The sequence below is a fragment of the Pecten maximus genome, chromosome 18 (genome assembly GCF_902652985.1).
Source record: "Pecten maximus chromosome 18, xPecMax1.1, whole genome shotgun sequence".
Taxonomy (NCBI): domain Eukaryota; kingdom Metazoa; phylum Mollusca; class Bivalvia; order Pectinida; family Pectinidae; genus Pecten; species Pecten maximus.
In genome coordinates this window covers 30144181-30171634 of record NC_047032.1, presented here as the reverse complement: position 1 = coordinate 30171634, position 27454 = coordinate 30144181, and the positions used below count along the sequence as shown (strand labels likewise).

Sequence of the window (27454 nt, the reverse complement as noted above, 5' to 3'; positions counted from 1 at the left end):
GCTCTAAGAATTTTTGATAAGGACCTTGAAATGGTCTAGAATTGGGTTATACCTGATCTGTATTGCCCCAGAATTTCACCTCCATGCAGACAGGCAACATGAGACTAGATTCTCTTGTAAATCTTTTGAATCATCATCTTCTGACCGCTGTCTCCCATTAAACTACAACTGGAGTGATCTCACAAGTAATAACTATATAACGACATAATTAAAATGTGAGAGGCGATAAATATGAAGTAGTTTATTTTGTGTGAAGCATGGAAATGATGACAAATTGTAAACTTCCAGCTAAGTAAAGTTTGTGAGAGGTGATAAATATGAAGTAGTTTATTTTGTGTGAAGCATGGAAATGATGACAAATTGTAAACTTCCAACTAAGTGAAGTTTGTGAGAGGCGATAAATATGAAGTAGTTTATTTTGTGTGAAGCATGGAAATGATGACAAATTGTAATAAACTTTGAACTCTTTAGATGCTATTTATCTGATGATATGAGGATCTTCCGTTGTGTAAGTCCAATCCGTCAGGAGTATTTACTTATTGATATTACACATTCTTTACAGAAAAGAGATGAGTTTGCCGTGAAGAACACAGACATTCGTCTCATAGACTTTGGATCAGCAACATTTGACCATGAACACCACAGTACTATTGTATCAACGCGTCACTACCGGGCACCCGAGGTCATCTTAGGTATGTATTATGACTGGGCACCCGAGGTTACTTAATTAATATAAGGTTTGTATCACGACCGGGCACCTTAGGCCATCTTAGGTATGTATCACGACCGGGCACCCGAGGCCATCTTCGGTATGTATCACGACCGGGCACCCGAGGCCATCTTAGGTATGTATCACGACCGGGCACCCGAGGCCATCTTAGGTATGTATCACGACCGGGCACCCGAGGTCATCTTAGGTATGTATCACGACCGGGCACCCAAGGCCATCTTAGGTATGTATTATGACCGGGCACCCAAGGTTACTTAAGGTTTGTATCACTACCGGGCACCCGAGGTCATTTTAGGTATGTATCACGACCGGGCACCCGAGGCCATCTTAGGTATGTATCATGACCGGGCACCCGAGGTTATTTTAGGTATGTATCATGACCGGGCACCCAAGGTCATTTTAGGTATGTATCATGACCGGGCACCCGAGGCCATCTTAGGTATGTATCATGACCGAGCACCCAAGGTCATTTTAGGTATGTATCATGACCGGGCACCCGAGGCCATCTTAGGTATGTATCATGACCGGGCACCCGAGGTCATTTTAGGTATGTATCACGACCGGGCACCCGAGGTCATCTTAGGTATGTATCCCGACTGGGCACCCGAGGTTACTTAAGGTTTGTATCACGACCGGGCACCTTAGGCCATCTTATGTATGTATCACGACCGGGCACCCGAGGCCATCTTAGGTATGTATCATGACCGGGCACCCGAGGTTACTTAAGGTTTGTATCACGACTGGGCACCAGAGACCAAAAATTTCGACTGGAGATTGTCAAGTATACTTTACCTGGAGGCTCTTTTCCAAAACTTGAGACAAGACAGATGTGAATAAGTAGTCCGGTAGAAATTAAGTTGCTTACCATTAGTTAGATTGCCTTTTCTTTTATCATGGTCTGAACAGTTTTACTGATTGGACCACAGTTGCTCGTTTATCAAATATGAACGGACCAATTGATCTTCTTTTACTTTCTGATAGGCTGTGACAAAGATTCACTGAAATATTATCTTAAAAAGAATTGAAGAACTAGTATGTCTGAAGTAATGTTAATGTTCTAATTGTTTTTATGAGAACAGTATTGGCTGGTATGAAATTTGAGCATTTGTATGATTTCAGAGCTTGGCTGGTCTCAACCCTGTGATGTGTGGAGTGTTGGCTGTATCATCTTCGAGTTGTACACTGGCTATACACTCTTCCAGGTAACTAGGATAAAGGGCAGATAACTCCTACAGAATAACAAAAAATACTTCATCATCAACATTATCAATGAGCTCAGTGTTTTGACCTCAGCGTTTTGACCTCAGTGTTTTGACCCCATTACTTTTTTGTCTCGTTAAGTGAAGCTATGGTGTTGCTCTTCCGACAGTGGCACCACCACACATTTTAAAACTTTTAAGTTTTGCTTTTAGATTTGTTGCTAAAAATTATAAGTTCAACTTTAACCAAACTGTGGTATATATAGTTAGATCACACAGTACACATCTTATTACACCCTTCATGTATGGAACTTCATCCAGAATGTATGGTCCAGTTACTCTGGAAATTAGTGATGCTACAATCTGGAATTTAAAATTTTGTATTTAGCTCAGTTTGTCAAAAAGGTACAAATGTTATTCCAATCAAACCTGGAATATTGTTAAACTCTACAGATCTCTATTCATCATACATTGCTCCTCCAATCAATGTACAAATTACCTGGTAGTATATAGTCAAATCGGAAAGAATTCTATAATGAATCGGATGTATTTCTTTTCACCTTTCAGAAGGAGTGATTTTTGGGGTAAAAATGAAATATACATATTTTGGGTGATCAGGCCTAGGGGAGCTTGTGATTTTGTGAAATTTTATATTTGTTTTACAATGGATCAATATTTACACTGACTCATGTCTGTAATGTATATAGGGTGTTTCCATACTGTTTCAAGTGGAGATTTTTTAAATTTATTTTTTTAATTACTGAAATTTTCGTGAATTTTGGAGTTTGCTTAAAACTTACTATACTGACAAAGCTGGACAGGCAAGACATATATTTATGTGTAATTCTTGTATTGCAATTAGTGAAGGAAAAATCCTTTTAACATTACATATTGAACAGATGTTTTACATTTACAAGTAATTAGGAGAGACTGTTGATGTTTTTATGCTGAGGAAATAGAGATGGGCGAGAGGTAAACGAAGGGAGATAGCTGTAATGTTTATAATGTAATAGAGATGGGCGAGAGGTAAACGAAGGGAGATAGCTGTAATGTTTATAATGTAATAGAGATGGGCGAGAGGTAAACGAAGGGAGATAGCTGTAATGTTTATAATGAGATAATTAATGTTACTTTAATGTATTACAGACTCATGACAATAAAGAACACCTAGCGATGATGGAGAGGATCCTGGGATCACTGCCCTACCGCATGGTGAAAAAGACAAAGTAGGTATCTTCCTATAGCCTTGTGGCCTGTTCATAAGGATTCAACTAATCTTCTTAACATCAAATTTCTGTATTATATGCCTTCTCTTGTAAGCTCCCTACTCATTTGAATAAACAGTAATCTAAAACAACAGTGTAAAAATAACTGTCAGACTGTAATTACATTTATATATGTTAGGTGACCTTTGATGAATTTTTGAAATTACCCCCAAAAAATATTCACTTAACACCTAGATCAGTTGAATTATTTTCAGACTTTACTTTTGTGTGGTAAAATATACCAAAGTTATCAAAACTCAGGGTTTTATTTTAAACGACAGAATATTAAAGAAAAAATATTTGAATGTATTTGCTTAAATATTTGAGTACTATACCAGTGTAAATTTTAAAGCACTTTATAAATAGTTGGGAATACTTTCTGTTATGTTTTTTCTGATTGTATGAGAATGTTGACCGTTCTGTCTTGTTTTTTGGTCACTCGCTTTTCCAAGCTAGACATAGGAATTTGGCCAACTGTATGATTGCACTCTCTGTCAGAAGTACTGTAGTAGCATAGGGCATCTCACACTCAAACCCTTGATTGGCTTGTTTTAAAAAAGAAAAACAAAAAAAAAAAAAAACATTTGATAAAAATCCACACAAAAAAAGAAACTTGAAACAAACATATCTTGACACATTCAAATTTCAAAGTTCACACATTAAAGTGTAAGATGGGAGCATATCGGTGGATATATGTTACATAATGCGGGGATTTTAGTGTCTAAAGCACTAAAATACTGCTAGAACGGGTACATTACATTATTACAGATTAATCACTACAAATGGAAATCTCTTTATTTAACTGGTTTCTTGATATTATTTTAGTCGGTATCAGTTTTGTCTGGTAGAGATATTGTCATGGAAGGCAGAATTAACACAGTTAAGGCTAAATTGAGATTGGAGGTTAGATTTGTGGGATTATGTGTAAACGTATTCAAATGATCTGTCTATAAAATAAAAGGAGAGAGAGAGGGAGGGATTGTAGTGGATTGGAAAGAATAGTGGCCGATTAGGATTGTACAAAAGCTGCCTAACTGTACATCATGGATAAGTTAGAGCTGAAAAATTAGTGATGAAGAAACTTACAAACCGATAAAGTCACAATTTAAAATGCGTAATTTTGTTCTTATAAAAAGGTGAGATGGTTTGTGTATATATACCAGAACTTGTATCTCTACTCTTCATTCAATAAACCATGAAGTTCATCACTATCCTTCAAATTCAAATCTCTGATCAAATTCATCTACTGAACATTTGAAGCAATTTTAGATCAATCAAAATTATATGATTGGGTGTCAAGCTTCACTTTCAAAATGCCATGTCAACAAAATTCAGATGCTGAGATGTCATCTGTTCTTGCAATTTGTCACAAAGTTCTTTCAAGTTTTCTTTGCTCTCTTTATCTTTAAATGCTATAATGACATTGGCGTTTGATAAAAAATGTGATACAGTCCAAAATTATTGTAATTCTAAACCTCAACAGAAACAAAAACGGTTAAGATTTTACCTACTTCATCAATTCCAATGCATTAGCAGAAATTTGCGGAAACATAAATTTAGATTCTGGTGACTGCACTAATGGTTTATGAAGTGTGTGAGCTACATGTTTGATTACGACTATTTATATATATATATACATGTAGATGTATGGAAAAATACTGCACATGCTGACTGACCTATGTGGCTTGACCTTTGCTCTTACGACCTTTCATCCCACAGATATCTTATTTTACAGTCTGCCCCATATAATCACTGGTTTTGTCCTATTACATTAAAACTATTATCATATAGATTTGTAATGAGAAAAGTAATGTTCATATCAGAACTTTTGTTTATGGTTATTTTAATTGCCAGGTTTTTGTTTTGTTTTTTGTTGTTGTTTTTTTTTGTGTAGAAATTTCTGTTGGAAAATTGGGAAATTTAAAATTAAAATTTTGTTTATGCAGGTATCTATTTTCTTTTTTGGGAATTTCTTCCCTTCATGAGCATCATTTCTCGTAACTATTTTCTATCTGTACATGGGTTGAATGAAGAGACTTTTGAAATATAAACTTACATTAGGGCAAAGATTCTTATACAGAAATGGATAAATATTTTTTTATTATATAAAGGACTTAAGAATTAGAATGAAAATAAGAAAAGTTATATTTTTCTGGTTAAAACTTGATTTTGAAAATCTGTTATTTACTTCATAACAGCAGGCACAAGTTGGTAATTGAGACATCAGCTCTACTATAGGAACTTACAGGAGTTAAGTTTAGACTGGAATTAAGTTCAAGAATTAAGTCTAGACAGGAGTTAAGTAAAGAATTATGTCCAGACTAGAATTATAGGCCTAGACTAGAATTATAAGTCCAGACTAGAATTATAAGCCTAGACACTGCCGATATTGTTCTGGGTCCCAGTACGGGTATGGGAGTAACATCAATGTCCTACAGATAGGAAATCAGGATATTGTTATTGAAGTGAGAAACTTTATAGGGAAGAAGTTGAATCCATGCTGGGGATGAATATTAACAACTTTGGGCCTTATAGAATGTATTTTGTGTTTACATCCCATTTTGACACATACACCTAGTCATGTTTGCTCTCTCTCTCCTCCCTATCAAAGAACAAATAATTTCTGGCACGGCCGCCTAGAGTGGGACCATACATCGTCCGCAGGGCGCTATGTGAGAGAGAACTGTCGGCCGCTGTATGTAAGTATCGTCCCGACCGCCGTCAGCCTGCTGTGGACTCTCAGCCTGCCACTGTCTGCCTGTGCATTGTGTACTGTTTTCTACAGTCTTGTCCAATTTGTTAGATAGAGAATGTTTTTAATTTCCCATTTTTTTCAAAGATCCACTTTTGGTACTTGCACCAGTGTCATCGAAAAATTCATTTAAGCCAACATTTTTTATTACTGATGATATTTGAAATTTTAAAGAACATTTAATAACCATGTTCTGCTTCAATTCTTCAATTCATTGTTGCTTTACTACTGTATCTACAAAATTTCATTGTTTTGTTTCGAGATCAAAATCGGATCTTTGAATGCTTAATTTTGCTTTTGATAGGCATGATATTAAACTGTGATGCTCTGCTGACAAATTCCTGAATGAAAACACATTTGAAATTAAGAAAAAAAGTTAAGTAGTTATTGAAAGTTAAACTAGTTCGTTGTGAGTAATGATGGAAGTTGTCAGCAGTAAGGCTAGCATGTTTGTGTAGCCAAGCATACTGTTAGTGTAAGGGTACACACAAACCAGGGTTAGCACTAACATCAAACTACCTTCAACCTGTGAGAAAATGATGGATTTAAACATCCACAAAACTTCAGAAAAAATGAACGGGATCGAAGGAAGAAGTGTGAAGGGTTGTAGCCACAAAGGGAGGTAATTTGATGGTAGTAGTTGGACCTGGATGGTGTCTACCGGAGCATGTGAGCCTGTATTGTCTCTCACCAAGCTCTATTTTTGTTACCCCTCTTAAGGAAGTCCAAGTATTTCTACAAGGGGCGTTTAGACTGGGATTCGAAAAGTTCATCAGGGCGGTACGTCAGGGAAAGCTGCAAACCCTTGGAGGTAAGGACACCCACCGTTTCCGAGGCAACACCCCATAACCTTGTCATCAAAATTTCATAGTCCTTAAGCAAAAATGCATATTTTAGATGGAACACTTTTGTGATGATTCTCCGCACTGTACTGTAGATGTTACCTGACATTTAAAATCAAACCTGTATTAAAAACATCTACAGTAATGATAGAAAATTGCTTTCTTTAATTATTGTCCCCATGATATGGTTTGTCGGCTGTAGAGACAATACTGCCAACTATACATGTTTATCATATATATTCTAATGCCTCTTTTCTCCATATTAAACATCTTATTTAGCGCAAAGTTTTCTCATTAAAATAGACTAACAAATTTCAAAAACAATACAAATCAATTGAACAAATTTCAAAAACAATACAAATCAATTGATCAATATATTTTTCGTAATTTTTCCGAATTCTTGTATATTTATTTTATGTAATTGGTTTGACAGTGAAAATAGAAATGAATTACCAAGTTAATCTGGTATTCCAGGGTAAATGCTGTTAATTCTTCCTAAATTTTCAAATTTTGCCCCCCAATTTGGTTTTGCTATAAATACGTATTGCCTATCAAAAATCTGAATGTCTTAAGAAATTTAATATTCAGTTTTGATACACGAGTCAGATATAGCTTTAAACCATATAAGACAATATTGTATGCATTAATATCATGTTTTTGCTTTTCAATATAGTCTTTGTAGTATACACACTACAATTATTTTCTGTTAAAACCTGTTGAATATATTTCCGTTCAGTGTGGAGGATTTATGAGTTATAGATTTTGTTATCGACACTTTTTGGCGTATGCATGTCTATGGTATATAAATATGTACACACCAACAATTCATACCTCTTTGGTCATGCAAAGGTAAAGATATATATATAATATATACACGTATATATATATTTAGTTATTTTCACCTGTAGAACTTTGTAGCATCGTCTTATTTATGAGACTTTTGATCAAAAAGTCTTGTGTTAATTGAAAGCATTCTTTGTTCTATAACTAGGGGTCCATTCCCTCAGTACTGTACTATCTGTTCTGGATTCCATTCAGGACAGATCTTGATGTTAATATTTTACAGAATACTGTGTACAGATCTGATTATTCTATTAGATTTGTGTAGTCACTGCCATTTTGGAATTTCCTATTTGTGAATTTTAAGCTATGTACTGTTACCACATATTTGATATCAAGAAATTGTTAGATCATTAATGAAATGATAAACAAAACAAAGAAACTTCTTCATGGAAAAATGAAACGGAGAAACTTTTTTTCAAAGGAAAATGAGAAGGTGACACTATTACCCTCGTCAGTGATTTAAATGGTTCACTTAACCTTGACCTCTTGACCTCGTCAGTGATTTAAATGGTTCACTTTACCTTGACCTCTTGACCTCATCAGTGATTTAAATGGTTCACTTTACCTTGACCTCTTGACCTCGTCAGTGATTTAAATGGTTCACTTTACCTTGACCTCTTGACCTCATCAGTGATTTAAATGGTTCACTTTACCTTGACCTCTTGACCTCGTCAGTGATATAAATGGTTCACTTTACCTTGACCTCTTGACCTCGCCAGTGATATAAATGGTTCACTTTACCTTGACCTCTTGATCTCGTCAGTGATATGAATGGTTCACTTTACCTTGACCTCTTGACCTCGTCAGTGATATAAATGGTTCACTTTACCTTGACCTCTTGACCTCGTCAGTGATATAAATGGTTCACTTTACCTTGACCTCTTGACCTCGCCAGTGATATAAATGGTTCACTTTACCTTGACCTCTTGATCTCGTCAGTGATATAAATGGTTCACTTTACCTTGACCTCTTGACCTCGCCAGTGATATAAATGGTTCACTTTACCTTGACCTCGTCAGTGATATAAATGGTTCACTTTACCTTGACCTCCAGTTTTTGTGTTGTCATTAAACTGGACCAGTCTATAATTATGTACCCGAAATCACTTTTTTGTGACATAATTAATGTTGACCTAAATGTATTCGATTCGGTAGAAGGTAAAAAGTGTTTGTTGTGTTCCAACCTCTCCAGTACAAATCACCCCATTTACATGACCATATTTCAACAATATTAAATCTGTAATCGTGTGTTGCAAACATAAATCATCCTGATTGTGTTAAATACCTCTGTGGATCCATGGCTACAAGGATTCAAACAATTTCCTAAACGAATCTTTCTGAATTCAGAAGAAAAATGTTATACCAAGGGATTGTCTAGGGGGGCCCTGATAATATAGGACGGGCGTTTTCTATATGCAGGTTGAGCTAGAATTTTAAATCACCTTTGTTCTTGTGCACAAAAAAGAACTCTTCCACATACTAACAGTTGGAACGACATCACCCAGGAGTTCTCTCCCTTTGAATGTTGTGTGCCTTTCCGTTTAATTGATTCATTGGTTGGTGAATGGTTTGAAATTTTTATTTTTGAAAAATCAAAGTTGTGCTTCAGTTGAGAATTTTGGCACGGCTTTTGAAAATTAAAAGATTCTTGGCAAATATTTTGATCCACAAGGTTTTAATCATTTATATCAGATGACAAACATTTTGATATAAATGTAAAACACTTATGGAAATAGTTCCTGTGTGTAGTCACAAAGGTTTACTTTGCCAATATTCATTGAGCTTTTCCTTGAAGCAGCTCTGTGCCAGTTACGAGTTCCTACAGTGTTAAAACACCCAGAAGACTATGCCCAAGGACTTGGATGCTGTGTGATATTGTGTGCGGGTGTTTCTCCTCGGCGATTTTGCTATGCTGGCATGCCTACTAATTCTGCATTGGACCGGAATGATATATGTGCATCGTTGAAGGTTATTTTCTTGATTCTGTAGATGAACGAGAAGGCATGTGTTTTTATCGTCTCGAAGTAACACTAATAATAGTATATGTAGATGGAGTGTTCACATTCCAAGGTTAGTATCTGACTCCATGACAACAACTAATTGGGGATGTACCCGAGTTAGTGGTGGTCACTAATAATGTGTTGTACATTCAATCAGATGGTGTTTCTGTTCAAAGTCATGATTACTTTCCATAAATCTCGCAGAAATTAACAGAAATGATATTGAAGTAAGTCTCCTTTAAACCAACCTTGATTATTTTGACAACACACACATAACTTTATATCCAATATCTTACAAAAACTCTGAGGTAAAAAAAAAAAAAAAATTACCGTAAATATGTGTGTATAGTGCACACTTTTAAAAAATATTGACAAGTGAAAATGTCCACTGGGCACTATGCGCATGAACAAGCCTTTGCCATTCAGATGTATAGATTTCATGAATGTGATTTAAGATCTAGTATTGTCGTTTCATTTAACAACATGATAATGATTTAATACTTAAATATATAATGCATTTAGTAAGTAAATACTGAACAAATAATCAAGAAAAAAATATAGTTATTTTGATGTTCAATTCCTTGAAATTGAACTGTATATCTATTTATCAGCAATTCAGTAGGATTTATCTTTGCCGATCACAAACCACATGTTCCGCACACATACACTCTCGCTTGATTAAGTTGTCGTATTCAGGTTCAATATGATGTACAATGGCTCAATTAACATCAAACGAAACTTGAAATGATATATCAGTACTTATTTAATTCATATTTCTGAATAAATCACCTTAAGAATCCAGAGCTTTGCCAGAAACTGATGATGTTCAACTTGTTTATTTATGGAAGCTGTACAAGCGTGAAAATCACAAGGTAATTGAGGGTAGGACAAATTATTTTGTTTGTACAAACATCGTAGATGGGACCGCTCAAATTTGCAAGCTGACTAGGCCTATCACGGTGTAATGTAAACAACCGATCAATACAATGTGTCAGATCTGACCGGTGATTCCAATTAAATATTGTAATGTAGCTTTGATAAATTACAATTCAATTCAATTCATTTATTCCTTTGGCCTTTCGGCCAATCAGATTTTTACAGCATACATACGATATATATTCATCAGGTGACATTGTAAATTATGGACATGTATCGACTTATGCCGGAGTATTCAGTTACCTTGCAGTTAAAGTTAAACATAGATTTTAAAAAAAAACTCAAGCTATTTTTTTTCTTATTTTCTTCAGAAAATGAACCTCAAAAACATACCTGGGCACTTTACACGCAAATTTACGGTATTCGCTGTGACAAAGTTGTTTATACACAACAGGGTGTTAAATTTATAGCATACACTAAAAGTTTTTCCTGAAGATTTCCGAAGTTCTGTTTTATGAAGTTCTTTGACTTTGAACACTATCATGATGTGATTGGGGCAATCAGGTTTTATCTCAGAAGTTTAGGAGGAAAGTTAATATGATTTTGATTACAAGAGGTACCAATATGCAGTGATTTTATTAAAAAGGAAGTTTCATATGGATATTTTGAAAGCTGTATTATCACTAAAATATTTTTTTTAAAGATCTAGACAAAGTTGAAATATTTCATTACTTGATGAATATCTACTTTAAGATTTAAAATGTATTCAAATCTTACAAATATTTAAGTTATTGAAAAGAGCTAGAATTATAATTTAAAAAATCATATGTGAAAAAAAAGATTTTGTAAATTTCAAATATAAAGGCCAAATTTTCCTGTGGTATATATTGTATTGTATTGTTTTTCAGCATTATTTAAGAGACAAGGGGCCGGAACATCGGCAGCTGATTGAACTGACTGAGATGATGCTTGAGTATATACCTGAGGAACGTATCACTTTACGAGAGGCAATGAACCATCCCTTTTTTGCTCCCTGCCGGAAATATTACGCAGATCGCCTTCCTCTGGATAACCGAGCAGAAAAGAAAAAATCCCCTGAAGAAGATGGCAAAATGGCAGAGCTAACAGTCCCAACCAATGGATCACAAAGGGAAAGCTCTGAGCGCAGGTCAAGATCGGCTGCCAAATCACGGGAAGATTCAGGAGAGATCAATCATGGAGAAGAAAACCATAGCGATTTGAGTTCTAGTCGAGAAGTAGCACAGAACACAGAAAATATTCCAGAAATAGACGGAAAACTTCAAGATGTGGTTCCAGAGAAAGAGACCTCTCCGAAAAAGATGCAACCAGATGTGGTTCCAAAGAAAGAGACCACTCCAAAAAAGGATCAAGTAGGGAAAACCAGCGGATATGTTACATACAAAGAAAGGAAAAGGAAAGCTGCAGAAGCACAAGCAAAAATGTCTCCTCCAAAGGATCCCAACAAACCAAGATCCTGGCGTCTCAAACTCGAGATGGAAATGGCGAATGACACTGATAAATCCAAGAAGGAAGATGATGTCTCGAATCCACCGGCAGAGCAAAATGTGAAGGTGGATAAGGCTGCTGAGCCAGAGGTGCTCAGTATCAAGGCATGGAGACAGAAGAAGGAGTTAGAGGTCGCAGAACCTGAGCATCTTAAATTGGCAAAACCCAAGAAGGAACAAGAGGCAGCAGCAATGACGGAGGAACAACCAGCATTATACGATGCCTACACTCGGAGGAAGTCATGGCGAGAGAAGATGGAGGAGGAGAAAATGGAAGAACCACCAGCAGAGGAAGAGGAGAAGGTTTCTGAACAACAGCAGCCATCCCCCGAAAGATTACAAGTCAAACCCACATCTCCGTCTAGGATGGAAAAAGGGTCTGCCATTAGAACCTGGCGTCAGATGTTTGGATCTGAGGACAGGAATAAGGAGGGATCAGGTACACATCACAAGATAGAAAAGCCAGCTAGCTTTGACAGCTTTGATGAGTCCACTAGCAGGAAAGCATCCATGTCTGAGCGAGGCGAATCCCCTGGATTTGACCCGGAGGAGACAGTGGCTGAACGTCTCCAACGTCGACGGAGAGAACGGGGAGGAGGTGATCGTAGGAAGTCTGGGTATGTTTCGCATGAAGAAGAACCTGAGGTGGAACCGGCCCCTAAGAGGGAAGAAAAACCCCTTTCAGCATACCAACTCCTCAAATTGGCACTGGCTAAGCCTCTATCTGTGGATAGGTCCAAGTCAGAACTAATTCATCAGCAGAAACCAGAAGAACCAGTCAAGGGGCCAGTACAAGATCTCAAAGTGGAGGTGGCCGAGAGGTCATGGTCAGAACCAGAGAAGGTTCCTGTGGACAAGAAGGAAAAGAAGTTGGAGGATGATCCTCTAAAGCTGTTACTGAGCCAATCCTTCACACCCAGCACCTTCATGCATTCGTCACAACACCAGCCAATTAGCCCCATAGTTGAGGTTCCATCCTCCGCTGAGGCCCCTGACACTGCCTCCAACTCATCAGGAGCAAATGGTTTTTCATTTGAGGCTAATATCTGTAACAATGAAGGTGAAGGAAACACTGTGTATGATACAGAACAAAATTGTTCAGTGGAAGGTCAGACTGAACCAGAAAATGCTTTTTTATCCCAGGGTGCTGACTGCGAGCAGGAGGCAGTCAGAGACACCATCGAGACCATTGTAGAGATGAATCCTGCGGGACCTGTGATGTCGGTGACAATTCCCCCACCGGTCATCGCAGCCGGACCTGTGATGTCGGTGACGATTCCCCCACCGGTCATCGCAGTGACCAATCCCAGTCCTGTGATCGCCGTGACTGACCCTACACCTGACACAGTCACAGTAGTACTAGAGCAGCCAGCAGCACTGGTGTATGATCCCTCCGATGTCAACAATACGGCTACTTTACCGACCCAAACCATGGTCCTAGAGCCGTCCCCAATACAGAAGCCTCCCATTGTGGCTTACACAGCTGTTCTCTCAGATACACCCCTGGATAGTGACACTCAAGCAAAGGTTGAGGAGGCCCAGAAAAAAGCACAGAAGAAAATTGCCACCAAACGTGGACACAGGAAACGAAGCAAGAAACAGGCACCATCATCATCATCAGAACAGTGTTTTTTATCTGAAGTGGGCCTCGACCCTGATCCTGACCCCAATGCTAAGGAAAACAAATTGGTGTTACACGAGCCGTCTCGGGTTCATGCTTCTCCTCTGCCTTCTGGGATTGCTGTTAGCAGTATATTCACAGGGAAGGCTCCGACCAGTCCTGTGACGAGTGACCTAAATTCTCCCACTTTTGCAGATTCCGTTCAGAATATTCGTAGGACTAATTCAGGGAGTGAGCATTCGGGTATAGACGGCGCTATCAATTGTGTGTCGGCCATATTGCCTGCTAGTTGTGATAACACAGTTGAACGTGATCCGGTCTTTGCAGCTCAAGCATCGGATGGAGGACAGCAATCAAATCCATCCAACGGGACAGAGACTGTATGACAGTGACCAATTGTATAGAAGGTGGATATTTTACTTTACTTAGCTTTGCTGTGAGCATGAACATATAGATTATTCAAACAGGTTCAGCATGGCAACGGTGATGCTACTTGCATAGGTAGAGCATGGTGCGATAAGGGAATGAAGATGTTACTAACATAGGTAAAGCATGGGTGGTAAGGGAATGGAGATGTTACTTGCAGAGGTAGAGCATGGGGCTGTAAGGGAATGGAGATGATATTACTTGTACATGTATAACATATGTTAGAAATCAGAAAAGATATTACTTACATAGGTAGAGCATGTTTTGGCAAAAGGATAGATGTTACTTACTGTTAGAGCATGGTGTGATAAGGAAAACACGGATGTTACTTCACATTGGTAGATCATGGTGTGATAAGTGAATTGACAAAACATTTTGTACATTTTGATCAGGGAGCTTAATACAGAAATATTCTTTAGTCCATGAACGTAGAAAATCATTCGCATAGTTAAAATTGCTCACTCAGGTTAAGCTAAACAAGATAATGGAACAAAAAACAAATCATGTTAAAAGAAGCATGGTTGATATACGTATGTATTGTATAAAGTGCATGGAGGAACCAAAAAATTGTCCTCAACATTGGTTCAGCATGTGGTGACAAAATTGGAAGGAAAAAATATTCAGATAGTTAGGATTGTGTCAAATGAACTCTTAATGAAATCCTAGTAGATAGTGTAGGGTTTGATGTGGTAAAGTTATGTTCTATACAATAAGGAATTGTGAAGTTTGGTTTGGTTGAGAGTTCATGACCTCGACAACTAGAGGTCATTACTAAAATAGGTTTATTATGGTGAATGTATCCAGGAAAATTAGTTAGGTAAAGGAAGTGGAAAAAATACTTAGTCAACAAGAAAACATTATATTTAATATGATGAAGAGGTGGGAAAGACATACCGCCATTCTGTTAACACTTGCCTGTTTCGATTGCCTGCAATGACTTGGATGACTATTTAGTGAGTTTGGAGTGACTGGGAGAGTTGTTGATGTTTTTGGCTGTCTGGAATGGCTTGTTTATCAGATTGTATTAAACAGCATGGAGTATTTTATTGTTGGCAGTATTTTGACACTCAGTACAGATCCTGAAAGAATAGGATGACTGTATACAAGGTATTTAAATACTAAACTACATATACATAACTTGGTATGAAGATAAATCAAAGATGTCTAGCTGACATTTTGGACAACAAATTTAATAAACATGTTAAGTTTGTGGAACATATTGAGTGAATACAGCTCCTGATTTCATTGAAAACATACAGCTCACGATTTGAAAATCAATAGTTTTTTAAAAACAAACAAATTTCTTGAGCCTGCAGACTCATTAATTACAATTATGATCAATTTTATTTTGAAATATGCAATAGTTTAAATAAACTATTAAAGTGTACAACAATTGTTATACAGAGTCTTGTGTGATTTGTCTTGGATGAGTTTGATTTGTTTACAAAGAGTATAGACAAGTATGTGAAACTATTTTACACCTGCATTGTCTAGTGTTAAATGCAAATTTTCCGACTACTAAAGTCTCATGTTAGTTTCTGACTATTAAAGTCTCATGTTTAATCCAAAGTGTAATATAGAGTGCATGATTAATAGAATTAAAATCACTGCCTCTGCTGGGGATCTATTTCTGAGTCTCTACGTTGGTGCCATTGTAACAAAACGCATGATAAATTAAATTTCAATCACTGCCTTGGCTTGAGATTGCCCCCGGAACCTCTGGCTTATTAGTCTTACGCTCAACTGATCAAGCTAAAGAGAAGATCTCTCTAACCAAATAGTATATTGCGGCTAGTATTTACCAGGGTTTCATAACCTGGGACCTCTGGCTTACTAGTCTTATGCTCAACCGATCATACTAAAGAGAAGATCTCTCTAAATTAAATTTCAATCACTGCCTTGGCTTTGGATTGACCCCCGGAACCTCTGGCTTACAAGTCTTACACTCAACCGATCAAGCTAAAAAGAAGATCTCTCTAGCCATATGGTATATTGCGTCAAGTATTTACCAGGGTTACAAATGTTTCTGGTAATTGAATTCTCCTGTGTGACAGCTATTAAGAATTACCTCCTCTACATTATTTAGGAGAAAATCATCATGGTAGTGTGTAGTCAACATGTAATTCACCTAAAGTATTTACAAAGAAGCATTCTGTAAATAAACATGGGTGCTCTTTTTATGTATTGTTTATAAACATACTGTCTATTTATTGTCATAGAAGTGACAAGAGAATCTGGCCAAAGTTATTAAATATAAAATTCTCCAAAAATAGGTAAATTGATACCAGGTAAATCACCCAGTGAAGCGTAAGGTACTTGAGCTACCTATGATACTGGGGCACAGGCCCTAGGGTGTACCTTGGCTGTAATTGGTCAGATTCATTCATGACCTTAGGGTGTACCTCGGCTGTAATTGGTCAGATTCATTCATGACCTTAGGGTGTACCTCGGCTGTAATTGGTCAGATTCATTCATGACCTTAGGGTGTACCTCAGCTGTAATTGGTCAGATTCATTCATGACCTTAGGGTGTACCTCGGCTGTAATTGGTCAGATTCATTCATGACCTTAGGGTGTACCGCGGCTGTAATTGGTCAGCTACCCATGACCCTAGGGTGTACCTCAGCAGTGATTGGTCAGTTACCCATGACCCTAGGGTGTACCTCAGCAGTGATTGGTCAGTTACCCATGACTCTAGGGTGTACCTTGGCTGTGATTGGTCAGTTACCCATGACTCTAGGGTGTACCTTGGCTGTGATTGGTCAGTTACCTATGACTCTAGGGTGTACCTCAGCAGTGATTGGTCAGTTACCCATGACTCTAGGGTGTACCTTGGCTGTGATTGGTCAGTTACCCATGACTCTAGGGTGTACCTCAGCAGTGATTGGTCAGTTACCCATGACTCTAGGGTGTACCTTGGCTGTGATTGGTCAGTTACCCATGACTCTAGGGTGTACCTCACCTGTAACCCAACATCGGTATATAGTATAGGGTACAGAAAGCGAGGTTGGTACATAAATGAATACACTAAATTTGTCTCTTGATTTGTTTGTCTATGGAACAAAGAATGCTTTCAGGACCTTTTTACTTCACAAGTATTTGTATCACCAATGCCCTGATTGTATTTTCCTTGATGTTTCATTATACATGATGTAAAAATAATCATTAATATATATAGTCTGACCAAAATATTTATCTCTCATGTTGACAAAGAACATAGAAAAAGATTGGTGACATAATACACTATTTTGACCAATGAAAATCCACATTTACATAATAAATCTGTAACAGATGTAATCTTATCGAATCTTTTTATGAATATTACCTGTAATTAGTGAGGTAATAAAAGGTCAACATGACTGGTTCTTGTGGTCCGATTATTTATAGAAGTAATGTAGAGTTACATTTATTGGGGTAGATATCATATAAAGTATTTAATTTTCTTTCTGAACACAACACAAGATTTACATACTGTGAATGGGAATCCATTTCTTCCTCTTGATAAGTTCGGCTCAAATTTTATATTAAAGCTGAAATGTATGAACACAGACAGCAAAAGTTTGTAAAGTGAATTTAATACTGAAAGAAAAAGAAGTTTTGAAAATAGTTAACCCATTAAAAGGAATAGATATTAGTCTGTTATTTTATTAAATGTCTGGATTAGACTGAGGGAAAAATAAAAATAAATATATGATACCAGTCAAAAAGTAGACACTTTACTTTCTGCAGATGCATGTGTTCAGAAGAAAACTAAGGCGGTATTATTCTGTGAATGTTCTTCTATACAAATTGGCCAGATCTTCAGCTTGATTTAACATGTTGTATATGCTCCTTTCACAGATGCACATATTTTGTAGACACAAAGATGTTTTGCTTAGGATTGAAGATTTTTCTGATATCTCATCACTAATGTCCTGTTCTTGTTTTTCTCCTCAGCGGTACCTTAGAGACCCAGAAAACCCTGATCATCGTGACTTGTTTGATCTCATCAATCAGATGCTTGAATATGACCCTACTGAAAGACTAACCCTCAAACAGGCCATGATGCATCGCGTCTTTGCCAAATATCAAATTAAACCAGAAGGAGAGACGTCAAAAGATGGTGACCGAGAGCGCTCTCACAGCCTCAGCAGATGAATCCTACTGTGACAAGAGTTTTACTGACCAAGTAAATCCCATACCATTACCATACCTACTGTGTATGAATCCTCGTCAACGGTCAGTGCAGCAGTATTGGTTGGAAGCCAATCACAGTTGACTGACAACTAACAGAAAACGAGCCTACTGGTATGATTCGTGTTGATGGTAAGCCGAGTGTGTGTTTCATCAGCCAAAATAATCTCTTCATTCAGAAGAGAACAGCCAGTTGTCCATAACGGCAAGAGAGAATGAGGTTTTCCCGTACTAAACCTGTATTTGGAGAATGAGATTTCCCGTACTGTATTTGGAGAATGAGATTTCCCGTACTGTATTTGGAGAATGAGATTTCCCTGTACTGTATTTGGAGAATGAGATTTCCTGTACTGTATTTGGAGAATGAGATTTCCTGTACTGTATTTAGAGAATGAGATTTTCCCGTACTAGACCTGTGTTTGCAAGCAAGACCAGAAATGGTCTGATGTAATTACCATCAGGGATTTGCAGTTCAAACTGTCACTGGTGAAGGTTGCATTAAGCTCTGTTAGTGTATGAAGCGGGACTGGAGTTCCTAGGTCATGCTGAATAGTGCTGGTCCAGGTCTGTGCGTAGTGCTAATGGCGGGAAGGAAGCGAGTCGGGTGTGCTGAACCTCGAAAGTGTGTGAGGTATGAGAAATAGTGTGACAGCCTGTTAATTACTGGTATTAAACATGTGCAATATATTACTGGTATGAGCTTGACTGATGTGCTTGTGTTGTCTTGGCCAGCAGTTCTGTTGGTCATACATTTGGGTATGTAGTGATAAAAGAGGACTGGAGTGTTAACCAAGAAGTGTGTTGATGCTGTAAGCCACAAATCTGTAAATGTTAACTGCAGTCGCAGTAGTGTTCAACATTGTTACAAAGTCTGTCTTTGTGATATTGGTAAAGTTCAGCGGAGCAATAATGAGATTATTCGTGTGTGTTACTATGACTAGTCGCTATGGTTGCCTGGGCGATAATTCTCGGATGCAAATCGTGCTGGGATTGTCCTGTCTCTATTGTTTCTACTTACAAATGCTGTGTGCTGTGATGTTCATCCAATAGCAGGGTCAAAGTCGCTTTCGAAACTTCATCTTTCATTCCCCACCTCACGGCATTTATTACCCAGTTAAATGTTTTGTCTAAAGTAACAACACCATCTTAAATTTCAGTGATGTTGACAAAACATTTTGTTATTGTTAATTTTCTTGACATGAAGCATCAAAATCATGGCTTCTGGTGTGTGATCCGTGGAATATTGGCGACTACTTGCTCGATTGTTTCACTTTGGGCCAGTACCTTTGAACCCAAACTTGCCTGAAGGACCAGTGATATTGAAATTATTTTTCCTGTCCTGTTTCGACAGGTACAAACGCATTTAAGAAGAGGTTGAAAATGATGCGTTTGTTGAGAGAAACTTGTGAAAAATTGCCTGCAGTACCATGAATGTCGAGTTAATTTATTTTTGAAATGTTAACAATTGCCTGGTACAGTGAATGCGGAGTTTATTTATTATGATATATAGTATATAGTGTTGCACCTTTTCCTCCTCGCTGGTTTCATACATATATACCAGGCAGTCTGCTAAATGTTAACATTGACTATAACCACCTGTACTGTAGTTAATGCTGTTTTGACAAATATCAAGATCACTTTGCTTGTGTGCAATCAAAAGAAAATGATAAATCGACTCAGAAATTAGTTTTCTTTTTTGGTTAACCACTTTGAAGCATATTCATATCAACATATGTTGGAATTTTTAGCAGATGACCAAAAAAATAGTGATCTTAATTTTGGACTTATTCAAAGGCAATTAAAACACTGGTTGTGATAAACTATTTTATATGAAGAGTAAATATCATTTGTGTAAGTACACATTTATTTAATGCAAGAAAAAATTATAGCAATATTTTAACATGTTAATTGTGAATATTTTAATATTTTACCTTGCAAACACATTTTTAACAAATTTCAGTCTGAAAAGAAAATGTATTTTATAATTGTATATTAAATCCACTTGGTTGAGGTCTGCTGGTTCCCTATCATGAATCAACTCTACACTTCAAAACTGGTTCCTTATTGATTGGGTGTACGTATATAAACTTTGATCTGATTGGTCGAATCCAAAGACATACAACTAACTACACATGTAAACTTTGATTCGATTGGTTTAATCCCAGCACAAGTTTTTTTTCCAATCCATCACTTTATACAGTATACCTTTGAAGTCACACAGTTCATTTAGTATGTATTTATGAGGCTAATAGAGAGTTGTTATGCCTGGTCCCAGAAAGGTTGTGTTGGTGCCCCAAAGTTAATACATTGTATACTTGTTGTACATTTCACTCCAGGGGTAGAATACAGTAATTTATTGGTGCTATTCAGTCTGCATGCTGTCATCATGTACATATCGTCATGTGCAAATTAAATGTGTGTATAAATAAACTGTTTCATTGCCCACTAAGTGTTTTATGGTTAATCTTTCTGAGAATCCACTTTGATGTGTTGATGAACTGCTGAAGTCATAGTAACAGGATAATTTGACTATATTGTCCGACAGAGCAACTTTATACTCTACACCAGCAATCTTTAGCCCTCCAACAGGATAATTTGACTATATTGTCCGACAGAGCAACTTTGTACTCTACACCAGTAATCTTTAGCCCTCCAACAGGATAATTTGACTATATTGTCCGACAGAGCAACTGTATACTCTACACTAGCAACCTTTAGCCCTCCAACAGGATAATTTGACTATATTGTCCGACAGAGCAACTTTATACTCTACACCAGCAATCTTTAGCCCTCCAACAATTTTTCTTTTTTTTTGCTCTAATGCAAATTTGCCTGGATCACTTCATAATCAGCTGAAATGAACAGAAAAATGACCAATCACATACAAATACCTTCTGTCTTTGTGGTAATTAGTGATACTTCGTTGTGAACTAAGAATTTTTAGGACTTAATACTGGAGAACTTTGCATTACCTTTCAAGTAAAACTGCCATATTAATGTAAAGATTATAACTTTTACAACTTGGAAAAAATACATATTTTCCATTAAGTTCCAATTTGACCTAAACTTTATTCAAACGAAAGAATGCCACTTTAATACTATTTCTATTTGAGTTAATAGTAAACTGATCCCCTCCGCAGGGGAGTGCGTGACGTCCCAGGGTAATGAATGTCACTATTTCTTTTCTTTTTTTTACACAAGAAGACCTCATTTCTGAGGTTACTAGCTATAGATTCTGAGCTATCTGGGTCTGAAAAAGATTGTTGAAATTCTGCCAGTTTGACCACTTTCAGTCCTGGCCCAAAGCTCCTGGCGTCAATTATGTTCTTATCCTCAAACCAGCTCCTGTGCCTAAAATTTCATCCAAATTTGAAAATTTGTTAATTACAAACTTACAAATAAACAAAATATATACATGTATAGCAAAAAATATGATTTCCCTATATAAACCTTAAATACTTTACTTTCCACCTCCCCAGATGGGGACATGATTCCCAAAGGTAATCAAATCCACCAATTTAATAAAGCACCTGAAGACCTCCCCATTTCTGAAGAGCAGTAGATTGTGACATACATGTATTTCAGGGGTGTGAAGAATGTTAAATCAACCAAATTGACCTTTTTGGCCTCGCCCTCTGAAGACCAAGGGGATCATATAGCTCCCAATTTGGTTCATCTTATGCCTTAGAAGCTTCCTGCAAAATTTTATCAAAATCAGTTTAGGGGTTTTGGATTATGAATTATGGATTATTTATGGATTTACTTGTCCCATTAGGTAATATAACATAGGTGAAAACATAGTGGGTTTGTCACTCAAGCGTTAATTAAGCTGTGATTTGAAGGAGTTCAGGCTTTTTGCAGATATCACTTCTTCCAGTAGACTGTTCCAAGTACATATCTGTGGTTTTGAAGGCGGTGCTAAAAATGTGGAAAAGTTTAGGAACGGTGCACGACGACATGGATTATGATAACAAGAGGCCACCAGATGACTAAAAACCGGAGTAGAGAGCATTAAAGAAACATAACATGAATATCTACAAGCTTTTAACCAAACAACTTAACCCATGAAGTAAACTTGCATCAAGAACATCACAATGTTCAAAGACACTCTCACTGATAGAGAAAACAACATACGTACAATGTAGATGGGAAAATGTCACATTTTAATATCAAAACCACCTGAACATGGACAAAGAAGATATTACAATTATTCATACACCATTGAGGCGAACACGTGAAGAAAGATTTGTCAGGATCCAATGGATACCTTGAGAAATTGAAAAAAGGATATCAAGAAAACAGAAAACTACATAAGATGGATGGAATACCATGTAAAATATAAAGAAAATCATTTGCATATCACTGAAATGTTAATTTGTCTGAAAGTCTAAAATACAGGTATTCAAAAGTGAAGTTAAGTCCACAAAGTTTGTCCTTATTTCATCAACGAGCAACTCTCGTCCATACAATCATACTACACAAAGAAAACATCCTAGCTCTAGTTGTACATCTTTATTATTTAGTATTTGTTAATTTGTTTTCGCTGTACAAACACTCTGGCTACACCTATCTTGTACCAGTGACCATCACTGTAGTTCACATGACCATATCGCTGTAGTTCACTCCGTCAGAATCTGTCTGTTGTACAAGTCACCATGGCTGTAACTCATATGACTGTAATCTTCACTCCGACAGAATCTGTCTGTTGTACAAGTCACCATGGCTGTAGTTCATATGACCGTAATCTTCACTCCGACAGAATCTGTCTGTTGTACAAGTCACCATGGCTGTAGTTCATGATCATATGACCGTAATCTTCACTTCGACAGAACCTGTCTGTTGTACAAGTCACCATGGCTGTAGTTTATACTGTTGGATCCAGGTATTCATCTATTCCATTACAGCAACTTCTGTAAATAAAGCAAGTAAATAATACAAAAACACAGAAACACTAATTAATTTAGGCTAGATATGCTGTAACTTGGTATCAGTCATTTGAATATTGGTCTTATATATATATAGTCTAGTGCTAGTATAGTGCTGAATGGGTATGAAAATGGCCGAGATACCAGCAAACTTATAAATCTAGCATTCACTATGACACGATCAGTCTATTAACTTATGGGAGGTACAGTGTCTGTAGTCCTTATTCTGATGACCCTCCACAACTGAAGCATCACGTAAGATCATTCTGGTTTGGTTTTGTATTGTCCTATCAGCAGCTAGGGTCACTAACAGGCTCCCCTGTGTGCGAGACACATGCATGTGGTCAGACTGGCCACCTGCCTCTAGAATATTAAGATTATAAATTACATTTTGGTCTCCAGGATATGTCTGATTCTAGCCTAAAGTTTCAAACTCGGGGGAGATAATCTAGTATTAGAATTTAGTGGAGCAATTCTAACAAAAAACTTGGGGGCTGGTGGCCAGTCTAGCATGTGGTGAATGAGTGTTTTGAGAGGCTTCAGTATGTTCCTGTTAATCTCCCTATGACAGTACAGAACTGACGCCAAGTTTATAGTGCTACCATACTGAAGCATACTACCGAAAATACCCTGCAGGATAACTACCTGATCCATTATATGTGAGATAAGAATAATTATATTATCTTTAGATACACTCTACCTGTTGGTCTTACCTCTCCATGAATTGTACTACAACTGTCTAAAATTATAACTGGATTGCAGTTTCATGTCTGGTTTCTATTCAATAAAATAATTTTTTTAATGAATTTCATTAATTGAAGTAATATTCATAAGACCAACATCCAAACGAATCTAACCCTTCATTTACACATATATCAGGGCTCCCTACACCTGACAATGCTAAGACAAGATTTAGTCAAAATCCCTTTACAGCACCCCAGTGGCGGAGTGGTTAAGGTGTCCCGACACTTTATCACCATGCAGCCTCCACCTCTGGGTTGCAAGTTCAAAACCCATGTGGGGCAGTTGCCTGGTTGACCGTAGGTCGGTGGTTTTTCTCCGGATACTCCAGCTTTCCTCCACTTCCAAACTCAGGCACGTCCTTAAATGATCTTGGCTGTTAATAGGATGTTAAACAAAATAAACCAAACCAAACTTCCCCTACTAGGCTCTGCCACCGACTGGTTCCCCTTCATTTAACAATGCTGCAGACCAAATTTGTTCAAAATACACTAGACCATTCTTGACAAGACGACAGATATGGAACGCAAACCCATCTGTATGGTCCCCTGGCCTAATGGCCAATGACGGGAATGTAACGTAATGTAATGTATCAGACAAATCTGAGATCAGAGAAATATAATATCGAGTAAAATGAACATCACCTCATAACTTACTGATCATAAACAGTCCAGCTCGAGGTTGTCTATACGGATTCCAAGGATATCCGAGGTCCGCAGGATTGCATTTGGAACCGTTCCCATTGGAGTCCGGAGATCAGTGACCTGGATATGCTGGATGTCAAAGTCCACCGGACCAAGTTTACAGGACACATTTGTCTTCTCCTGCATTTTAATGAAGGCATCTTGTCTGACCGTGGCAGCCATCACACGAAGGAAGCGCTCTCGTAGTAATGTCCGGTGTTCCTGCTGCTTAAGGATGTCTGTATCCATGGTACAACTGAAGGGTAAAAGTTCCTTAAATGAGGTTACATCTTAATTTCATATTTTCCGCTTAACTCTGTAATTTTTAAAATGTGCTTACTTTAATTACACCACATTTAAACATTAGATGCATGTATATAGGTATAGGGGCAGCGTGCGGTGGCCGAGTGGTTAAGGTGTCCCGACACTTAATCACTAGCCCTCCACCTCTGCGTTGCAAGTTCGAAACCTACGTGGGGCAGTTGCCAGGTACTGACGTTAAGCCAGTGGTTTTTCTCCAGGTACTACGGCTTTAAATTTCCTCCACCTAAAAAACCTGGCACAACGTCCTTAAGTGACCCTGGCTGTTAATAGGACGTTAATAAATAACAAACCAAAGTACATGAATATAGGTTATAAATGTGGTGTAAAAATGTACATACTTTTATTACAATTATCATATATAATCTGTTATCTCATTGTTTGTTATAATTTTTTACTTGGAGCTGCCAGTGTATTATTAGGCTTCGACTATTATTAAATGGTTATTAATCTAAAGCTGCATCATACAGCTGTAGACCTAAAAGTGTTGATACCTAGGAGATGACGGAGGAAACTAAAAATAGAACCAAAAAAAATATTTCAAAATCTAGATATAGAGCAGCTTTTATTGAAAAGAAATTCTTTGGCCCCATCTTGCACTCATCGGGTATATATTGTCATAGAAAAAAAGGCAACAGTTGATCATTCCCCGAGGACTAGTAAATTATTTTGTCCATATCAAGTACAGCCGGAGGTGGCTATGTTATCACAATGACACTGATTGAAAGATGAATGGATGCCACATCATGGCATATGCTCACTTGGCCTTCAGACCTGGTGAGCTAACAAGACCATAACTTATCTACTGTTCAAGGGGAAAAGCATTAGATACATGTGCAGCTAACCATTACTCCAATGCATTTACCCTGGACCTCCTCTTATAAGAGACTCTTTAACATATTGACATTATTCTTTATATTTTGCTATTTATTTACACCACAATGAGACAGCATGTATTTCAGGTTGGGGGGAACCACCAACATGTGTATACAAAAGCTGTATGTAGAACAGCAAAGCTTGTCTTGTAAATGTCTGTCAATGAATAACAAATATATACCCGGTAATAACGTTCAAAACAGGTAAAAAAGCAGTTTTTTCTCAAAAAGTGATGTGTTATTATTGCCTTTCAGAAGTTTTTGTCAACATGAAAAATCAAAAATATGTGAAAAAGCATACCATATTTTTCTTTTTTTTTAGTTTCACTCCAGGAGGGGATAGTATTTATCAATATTAAACCAATGCTAACGCCAATGCGACAAAATTAGCTCTCCCTCTTCTTTGAAGAGACAATCGAGGAAAAAATGCAAACTTGCCTATTATATATATGCCAGATGGAGTATGGATTAAATTTGTAGCTAAAAATAAGTTAATATCTGAAACAGTAAATTTTGCCATACATTATTATAAGCCCCATTATAATTCATGACAAGTTTACAAATATTCTGTTAAAAGATATTTACTGCAAGCATTAACTACTTAGAAACTTGGTGTTACTCTGACAGAAATATTGCAACAATATTTGGTACTTTCCAACGAGCAAATAATTTTCATCTTTGCATTTGTTAGCCCGAGTTTCCTCTGGCCCACACACACCATGTCATATGGGACTGAATATGTGTTTTTGGGTAAATATTAAATAAATATCTCATCTATCCATTCCATTGTAAGGAAGGTGTAATGTCGCGCCCAATTTTATTGTGTTCGCACCAAAATCTTAATTAGTGACACCAAACGATTCCGGAGATATAGTAGTGCGCTTTGACCCTGTACATGTACATAAGACATGATGTCAGGGCCAGAGGAAACTCGGGCTATGCATTTATTTGTATGATGTTTCATGGCTAAATAAATGTGATTTAGACATGACATTTTTAAAAGTTAGTTTAAAGTGATTTCTAGTAACAAATTAAAGCTATACCTAAATTGGCATATATTATACACAAGTTGGTCAGGTTTTCCCCAACCTGTAAAAAGTGGCCATGGGGGTACACAATTTCTCACATTTCTGTAGACATTTTAATGCATTTCTATCAAATTAATTTCAAATTGAGAAAGAATACCTAAAAACCAGAAATACCTGAAAAAGTGTCTTTATATTAGCCTAATATATAAGACTACGACATGCCACTGTTACTAGAATCTAATGAATCAGAATATAACCTACACACACATGTGTAGTCTTTTATTAAGAAATAACCAGAAATACCTATAGACATTTTTGTATAAAGCCTTTAAATATAGATCTTGTTAAGTTATTTCTGGCTAGGTCCTATATATATATTCAATATAAAACTAGACATGACCCTGTGCTAAAAATCTAAACCACAATACAACTAATTCCAAATAATTACCACTGAATGATATTCCTTCAGTATTAATCACAGCGCGTTGAATGCCACCGTGGAAGCTAAACTGTCGTATAGGGAAGCACAAGATTAAAGCAGCAAAATGTGTTGTTTTGAGCATCAAAACGATTCTTGCACGTTTTCCCTCGGTTTCCTTTTGACTGTGGTAAACGTCCGAGGATATACGG

General features: G+C 37.1%; 1 protein-coding gene and 2 long non-coding RNA genes across 5 annotated transcripts in view; 1 reads left to right on the top strand and 2 right to left on the bottom strand.

Moving 5' to 3' along the window:
• The window catches only part of LOC117316509 (STE20-like serine/threonine-protein kinase), a 71953-nt gene extending 53709 nt beyond the window's left edge, over positions 1-18244 (top strand). For all 3 annotated transcript variants that reach the window (XM_033871126.1, XM_033871128.1, XM_033871127.1), the window contains 6 exons: positions 563-692; positions 1850-1932; positions 3076-3155; positions 5806-5893; positions 11415-14060; positions 18015-18244. In XM_033871126.1, the coding sequence (XP_033727017.1) occupies positions 563-692; positions 1850-1932; positions 3076-3155; positions 5806-5893; positions 11415-14039 (3006 nt within the window). In that variant the 3' untranslated portion in view covers positions 14040-14060; positions 18015-18244. The remainder of the gene's footprint in view (positions 1-562; positions 693-1849; positions 1933-3075; positions 3156-5805; positions 5894-11414; positions 14061-18014) is intronic.
• LOC117316510 lies at positions 16757-17830 on the bottom strand. The gene is made up of 2 exons (XR_004529867.1): positions 17036-17830; positions 16757-16951 (listed from the first exon to the last, which is right to left on the bottom strand). It is a non-coding gene; the product is annotated as an uncharacterized LOC117316510 (long non-coding RNA).
• A 4144-nt stretch (positions 18245-22388) lies between the features above and the next one.
• Positions 22389-27429, bottom strand: LOC117316508. Its single transcript, XR_004529866.1, has 3 exons — positions 27273-27429; positions 24574-24856; positions 22389-23161 (listed from the first exon to the last, which is right to left on the bottom strand). It is a non-coding gene; the product is annotated as an uncharacterized LOC117316508 (long non-coding RNA).
• Positions 27430-27454: the final 25 nt, after the last annotated feature.